The sequence below is a fragment of the Lampris incognitus genome, chromosome 15, assembly GCF_029633865.1.
Source record: "Lampris incognitus isolate fLamInc1 chromosome 15, fLamInc1.hap2, whole genome shotgun sequence".
In the NCBI taxonomy this organism is placed as follows: domain Eukaryota; kingdom Metazoa; phylum Chordata; class Actinopteri; order Lampriformes; family Lampridae; genus Lampris; species Lampris incognitus.
The window spans coordinates 29,677,420-29,685,550 of record NC_079225.1 but is presented as its reverse complement, the minus strand read 5'-3'; the positions used below and the strand labels follow the sequence as shown (position 1 = coordinate 29,685,550).

Sequence of the window (8,131 nt, the reverse complement as noted above, 5' to 3'; positions counted from 1 at the left end):
CAAGCGTTAAACAAGCAATCTATTCCCGCAGAAGTCTTCCTAGCCAATTACCTTGGAAAGTAATTGTAAGTCACCTCTAGATGCCATTAGCTTGGCGGTGAGGCAGGTTCCCTCTGCAGAGCATTGATAAGGTACCGCTACATCTGGGCTATGCTAATATGATGGAGGTAGGACCTTCCCTCCGCTTAATGAGAACCATTATCATCGCTGTCATCGTTAACACCGCCACTTCATTTATCTCCTCTCTTAACTTAGTGCAATTCTCCCCATCCATCTTTCTTAAGTTTTCTTTTCACAAGACTGTAGAAACAGATTATTTTGTGTTGTCTTCTGTGCGTCAGTGTTTTTGTTTGTGCCCCGGCCACCAGGGGGAACAAAAATCACAAAAAAAAAACAAAAAAAAAACACAGTTTAGACATGAAATGAGGTGATAGGCAGGGCTGCAACTGGCGATTATTTTCATAATCGATTATTTTTTTGCAATTAATCGATCAACGTCTAACCTGTTAAAAGTCAAAACTGATGAATGCACATCTTAAGTTTCTATAGAGTCCAAAGTGACATTTTCCATCCATCCATTATCCAAGCTGCTTATCCCAACTGGGGTCACGGGGATGTTGGAGCCTATCCCAGCTGTCACTGGGCGGCAGGCGGGGAGACACCCTGGAGAGGCCACTAGTCCATCACAGGGCCCCCACATTCACACCTAGGGGCAATTTAGTATGGTCGATTCACCTGACCTACATGTAAAATTGTTTAATTTGTCTGACCAAAAAACGAAAAACAAAAAAAACAACCTCAAATATTAATTTCAAAATGATATATAAATCTGAGGAAGGCAAGCAAATCATAGCCTTCGTGAAACTGCAACCAACAAATGACTGGCATTTTTACTTGAAGAACGGCCCAAATGATTAATCAACTGCCGAAATTACAATCGATCAATTTTCTGTCGATCGACCAATCGGCTTATCGATTAATCAGCTTATCGATTAATAATTTCAGCGCCGGTAATACGTAATGAGAGAGATCCTTATTTTCGTGTTTTCTACCAGTGGTGTGAGGAGCCCAGCAGGCAGTGTGAAGGACAGTCCCTGTAAGACCACCAAAGCACGGCCCACCCCTGCAGCCACATCCTGCAAGAGAGCTCCTGACAGGTACGAGTTGTCTGATAAACGGAGCTCGCAATCACGTCCTTAGTTAACTTGCCACCAGTGAGTGGCCTCGGCCTTCGTCTTTTGCCTATTTGCAAACTTACCACCTCTTCCTCTCTCTCTCCCTCTCTCTCTCTGTTTTCCTCTGCTTCTGTATCCTGAACTTTCTGACATAAATCTTTCTCTTGCTTTCTCTTCTTCTCAGCAGCAAGGCCAAGGAGCCCTTGGTGACTCTTGGTAAGAGAACGCTTAGTTTGTTTCCCTGCTTTCAGCTTTTCTTCCAGTCAGTAGCCTGCAGCTTTTAGCCTTGTAAGAGATCCCAGCAAAAGGCAGAAGTAAAGTGTGAAACAGCTGCTGCCCGGTTTGCAAGTGCATTAAAACCCGGCAAATAAAGACTTACGTAAGAGCGGTGTGGTGTTAGTAGGCATGATGCCGCACACAAACTGTGACTCTTGTGTGTTTTTCTTTTTGGTGAAGGGACGAGGCGTGTGACGCACTGCAAAGGTAGGCTTCATTCCTGACCGTGTTTCTGTGTTTCCATCACCGGCAGTCTGATTTTAATTTATCGCTGAAGGGGTCTGGAGAGGAAAAGTTGATCATTTTACCGAGCATTTAAACTCTCGTTTTATACTCCTTCTTCATTTTGTCCACATCTCACCATGACCTCTGTGCCCTCCCTTACCCTTTGCCCCTGCTCTCTACCAACTCTACCCCGTCTCCTTCTCCAAACATCAACACAACCTGCCCTCCGCCTTCACTCATACTCGCCCAAATCTCCCGCCTGCCCTCTCTCTCTCTCTCTCTGACACGTGGCCACACCCTCGTCCCCTCGTTTCACCTCTTCACTTAGTGACTATGCAGATCTATCTGAGCCCCCTCGCAAGAAGGACTGGATCTTCTGAGACCGCCAAGTCAGCCTCCACCGTGCCCACTGACAGCAGCGCGACAGGCACGCCTGCTGTCCCCCAGGCCAAGAGGGGCACGAAGACACGGAAAACAACCCCAACCTTCACCCTAAATCTCCAGAAAACCACCACCTGCCAGACCCCACCGCTGGACGCCTCCAACTACAAAAGTCCCCTCAAATCCCCCAGCCAGTACTTTCAGATCTGTTACTGATATGGGCCTTGTACCACATGCCGTACAAAAGGTCATTTCAAATTTGGGATGAACTGTTCCTTTAACGAGGCTGCAGAATTGACATATTCTGTTCCCGAGTTTGCGACAAACGATAGTTACTTCATCCAAACGAAACCAAATTTGTGCCCAAAATATTTGTGCCCAAAACCCTACAAGACTGGACTGGACTTGATGGACTTAGGCTCCACTTCTAGTTTAATTATGGGGGCTCTAGTTCAGCCTTGGGTTAAAAAAAAGAAAAGGTGTTGATGAATTATCAGATATTTCGACCCTTCTGGGTTCAGCAAAAGCTAATCCATGTGTCCGGTTTGGGTTTGGACACAAATCTGAGCAATGCGCTGTGCAAGTATGAGCGTTTAGAGAGGAGACACGGGTTGCTATAAACGCTGGTTAGAACAAGTTTGCTGTGTAGCGAGAGACACATTAAATGAGATTGGTTTGCTTTTCCGTGTGATAATAGCCAGTTTGAGTTATTTGAATGCTTTCTCTTAGTAGCTTCAGTGACCACTACACAGTCTCATACCCGAGCTGCTCATCACTTCCTTCTGGGACAACCCACTTTTAGATTGTCTCGTCCTCGCTCTTTATTGTCTTTGATTTCTGTGGCATTTAGGACACGTGTGTCTTTAGATACCGTCGTCAAAACTATTCCTTGTACGTTAACAGTAAGCTGTGTGACTCCATTATGTTTTTCATCTGTTTGTGTGTGCACGTCTCTGTCAGTTTGCATAACTAGATGCCAGTTTGATACCGTTACTGAAAGGTGCATCTCAACCATATCTAATAAATCTTCCTCCCTGAAAGGCTAGTGCAGTTTTTTCTCCCCCCCCCCCTTTCTCCCCAATTGTACCCGGCCAATTACACCACTCTTCGAGCCGTCCCGGTCGCTGCTCCGCCCCCTCTGCCAATCCGGGGAGGGCTGCAGACTACCACATGCCTCTTCCGATACATGTGGAGTCGCCAGCCGCTGCTTTTTACCTGACAGTGAGGAGTTTCACCAGGGGAGACGTAGCGCGTGGGAGGATCACGCTTGTCCCCCCAGTTCCCCCTCCCCCCTCGAACAGACCGACCAGAGGAGGCGCTAGTGCAGCGACCAGGACACATACCCACATCCGGCTTCCCACCCGCAGACACGGCCAATTGTGTCTGTAGGGACACCCAACCAAGCCGGAGGGAACACGGGGATTCGAACCAGCGATCCCCATGTTGGTAGGCAACGGAATAGACCGCTACACAACTCGGATGCCTGGCTAGTGTAGTTTTTATCTGTAGCCCCTGGCTGGGTAGGTAAAACTGGGAGGTTCAGCTACAGTCAACTATTAAACAACCGTGCTATGATCCTTCATACCAATGGTATGTCATTTCTCTTTGTTTCTTTGTCCTCTCGCTTAGTGTGCGTGCATGTGTGTGTGTCTGTGCATGTGTGTGTGCGTGTGTGTGTGTGTGTGTGTGTGTGTGTGTGTGTGTGTGTGTGTGTGTGTGTGTGTGTGTGTGTGTGTGAGAGAGAGAGAGGTGTAACAGACAAAACAGTTCAAATAAACAACTGAATAAAATCAAAAACTCGAGGGAACAAAATGACACCAAATACATTCCTGAATTCCCGCAACTCTTTATAGTTTGGGTATTATACTGGTTAGCATTGTTTAGGTCCATTTAAACAAATGGAAATGCTGCGATGCAGGAATATTTCAGACTTGATCTGACAATAAATTATCACCGTCCTCATCATCATCATCATCATCATCATCATCATCACCATTTCCCCTCTTACAAGACAAGGCAGGAGACAGTGTAAAACCATTCTTAATGATCACATCCATTCTGCTGGAGGTAGTCTGCTCCGGGTTAACGGTGCAGTCGCTGGGTGATAGATGAGACAAGGAAAACACGCCATGTTTCCCAACCATCTCCATCAGCAGATAATTCAACTGGAAACTACAATGCAGGTGCAGCATCTGTCAAAATCTATTCCAGCCGCAAAATCAACAAAACACACATCCATCAGTCTTCGTAGGAGGACTGCAGGAACTAACGATTCTGTGCAAAGTAGCAGGCAGGATGCTCCAATGGGTTTGGCTGTCAGGGCCCATGACGTTTCTTTTATTTTTTGCAGTTGCCTAAACTGCAACAAGTCATCATTGCGTTCAAAGTAAAGTCATTATTTGGTAGCGCTTTACATTAATTGATTGATTGATTGATTGATTAAGTGCATGTAATAAGTGTTAGTTAAAAGAGAATAAGGCCTTTATAAGCCCTTATGAAATGCTCATTAACATTACTATGTGTTACATCATGTTAAAAAGGCTGTAGGGGGGAATAATAGCGTAATAAGCAGGTTTTCGTCCACTAGGTGGCGCTTGCAAAATGCGCAAAACTACTTTTTCCACACTCGTCTTAGGATGTAAATCATCTCATCTCCGGGGTCGGGTCGCGGTGGAAGCAAGTTAAGCAGGGCACTCCAGACGCCCTTCTCCCCAGCAACGCCCTCCGGCTCCTCCTGGGGGATCCCAAGGCGTTCCCAGGCCAGACTGGACATGTAGTCTCTCCAGCGAGTTCTGGGTCTACCCCTGGGGTCTCCTCCCAGTTGGACGTGCCCGGAAAATCTCCAAAGGAAGGCTCCCAGGAGGCATCCTAATCAGATGCCCGAACCACCTCATCCGTCTCCTTTCGGTGCGAAGGAGCAGCGGCTCTACTCCGAGCTCCCTCTGCACGTCCGAGTTCCTCACCCTGTCTCTAAGGCTGAGCCCGGAGAGCTGAGAACTATTTACACTTCCAATCTACATAAAACTAAAGACCCTCACAGATCAAAGTTCCTAAAAGCATTTTTGATAGCACACAAAAATGCAAAACTTATGACTTATTATAAGGTCCTTATTACCTATCAACCAACGCTTATTATAGTGTTATTAACACATAACGATGTTAAGCATTTTACAAGGACTTATAATGGGCTTACTAACGAACACGTATGCACATAATGCAAAGCGTTACCCATTATTTCATGATCGTCAAGGAACAGCCTCGAATTACACCTAACCTGGAAGTAGACAGACTGCTTTAGTCGTATTACCAAGTAATGGCTTTCTATCGTGCCCAGACTGGGTTTGAGTCCGGGGTTTGAGCACACGGGGCTGGAAAGGGGCCGCAGACGCGCTGTTTAATGATCAAGCGAGGTCACGTGGTACACCGCCACACAGGCAGATATGTTTTCACTGCAACAGGTGGCTGAGCTTCTTCTGCTCACCGTGACCCGAAATAAGACGGGGACGGGGTCTAGCCAGGATGTAAGCTCGAAGTGGAACATTATCCCCCCATTATGGAGGAGGGAGAAAGAAAAAACAACAACCTCCAAACCAAACCAAACCTTCTATCGTCTGTGGACTATGGCGAACTCTGCTGGACAAAACATGACACTACAGCAGTCAGAGGGAGGCGGGGGGTGGGAGGGGGAGGGGGATCCGTTTAATAAAGTGTGAAATATTAAAGAGCCAGAGCTAAATAAATTTTAAAAAAAGAGGGGGGGTGTATAGAAATTAGATTGAAGGCATGGAAATGGGTTCAAACCTACAAGCTAAAAACAAATGAAGGGGGGCACAAGGTTAAGATAAGGGAACTGTAATTGGGAATAAATTTGACATGAATGAAATCATTTTGAAAATAAATAAAATTGGGGTTAAACATGATAAGGGGGGGTTAAGGTGAAGTAAAGTATGGTTTAAAAAAGCAAAACGTTACAAAAGGGAGGATGGTAGGTTGGAAAGTGGATGTAGAATTAACACTAAGACGTAAATGACAGTTAAAATCAATTAAGAAGGGGAGAAAGATTAGGAAAGTGGAAATGGTTAAGGTTAACATTAAAGGGCTAGTGACCTGTAAACAATTTAAAAAAAAAGAAAGAAAAGAAAATTAATTTTCAGCGATTGAGTTGTCTTGTTCCTTTACGGACAAACCACGTCTGACTTCTTCTGTGTAACTGCGTCCACTTTACATTTTGAATAGTAGTGTTGTCAAGCACCGGACCACTTACCTAGATATTGTCTGATGTGGACATTCTGGACCACTTACCTAGATATTGTCTGATGTGGACATTTTCCTATCAAAAGATTTGAAGTTGTGCGCCCTCGTCTCTAGTTTGTCCTGTCATGACCTCGGTTGACCTCAGTACAATTTAAGGGTGATATTTTTCAAAACCTAATTTTCTCACCTATTCATTAGCACGCACTGCCTCCACATGATTTCCACCACCACCCTCTGCTGTGGAGTCCTGACTGGCCAGCATGAAGCCCGGCCTTGCTTCTGTGAGGAGACGCTGGCCTTCATGAATAGGACACATATATTTGCATCGTCGACTTTGCTCCAACTACCACTAGACAGATTCAAGGGACTCCACCTCAGTTCCATGTTTCGGGACCCAAGCGTCCACGGCTAGTCTCGGTCCTCAGGTCAATCGAAATGATACGTTCTCTCACAAAGTCGACAAACCGCTCATCGTACCTGTCAGCACGGACGACAGAGCTTTCAGAAGCACTCATCAAGCTTCGAGAGTTTTGTTTTGCATTTATTTGCAAATAATGCAAAAATCTTAAAAGGCGGGACTGAATTTCAAACACTTGAACCCTCCACCTTCCAACGGTGTGTGTGTGTGTGTGTGGGGGGGGGTTAATGAGGTGAACAAGTCCACCCCTCAATAGATACCTGGGCCACCCCTGTTTTCATCCCTTTCTTTCTGAAGGAAGAAGGGAACAGATGTTGAATTTGTGTCGGTGGTTGAGCTCGGTATTTTCAACTCTGACAGAGCACAACAAACTCTCTGTGACTTCAGACAGGTTTAGCAGTCATTTGTTTTAATTTGCAAATTACGCGTCCCCATTCTCTCGCTTCCACGACTGTAAAAGCTGCGGTTGTACGAGCTGAGTGCTTCCTAGGCCAGAATGCCCTGCAGCCACCACTGCTACACACACCACAACATATACATATATATATACATATATATATATATATATATATATATAAGCAGTATACATCCATAAAAGCTCAGGTCTAACACTCACTAACTATACTCTGGATGGGTGGAAGCTGTCTGTCTGACAATGAATGGCCTAAACCGAGGGAAGCCTTGAATAAGTCCGCCTGCTCTCTGTGTGAGGGAACAACAGCTGGCGAACACACCAAGAAAAGAGAAGAGAGAGAGAAGAGAGAGAAAAGGAAAAGATGGAGGTGAGCTGATCAGTTTTTCCGCCTGACAGGTGTGCGCCACAGGCAGCCATTACAATAAACCGCCCCGTTTCCTGTGGGGTGTCTCCTCTCAGGCCACATATGGCGGCCTATCAAGTGGTACGGTGCAGAATATAGGCCCATATATATATATATATATATTCTGCATTGTTTCACTGTAATTGATGAAATCATTTAGTGCCTCGTTGAGGGTTTATTGTAGATCCGTGAGTCTTTTTGTTGCTCGCCTGCCGCGTCCGCTCAGCACCTACTGCATGTGTCTCCGTCCTGGAGGAGGGATGCCTCCTCTGATTCTCCTCCTGACGTTTCTCCCTTGTTTCCTGACAAGTTTCGTCTATATAAGGATAGGGGCGTCGTTTACTGGCACCTAGTCTATTTTTATCTGCTGGGGAATGTATTATGAATACGGGGCCCACTGGGGCCGAATGGTAAAGGGGGGGGGAAACAATAAGAACAAAATAAAAACAAGAATTTCAAAAAATCAAATTTGACGACTTTACGCTTGGTGCGTATGCTGACGCGTCCTCTCTTATTCTTTCTAGATGGAAATATAAACTTTGAGGTTTGTTGGGGGGGGGGCGGGCATAGTACCGACGGTGTTA

General features: G+C 45.7%; 1 protein-coding gene across 1 annotated transcript in view; it reads left to right on the top strand.

The window, feature by feature from the left end:
- LOC130125579 (echinoderm microtubule-associated protein-like 1) overlaps positions 1 to 2,273 on the top strand; it is a 9,613-nt gene extending 7,340 nt beyond the window's left edge. The window contains exons 4-7 of the mRNA XM_056295180.1: positions 1,056 to 1,157; positions 1,363 to 1,391; positions 1,632 to 1,658; positions 2,005 to 2,273. Coding sequence (XP_056151155.1) covers positions 1,056 to 1,157; positions 1,363 to 1,391; positions 1,632 to 1,658; positions 2,005 to 2,273 — 427 coding nt within the window. The remainder of the gene's footprint in view (positions 1 to 1,055; positions 1,158 to 1,362; positions 1,392 to 1,631; positions 1,659 to 2,004) is intronic.
- Positions 2,274 to 8,131: the final 5,858 nt, after the last annotated feature.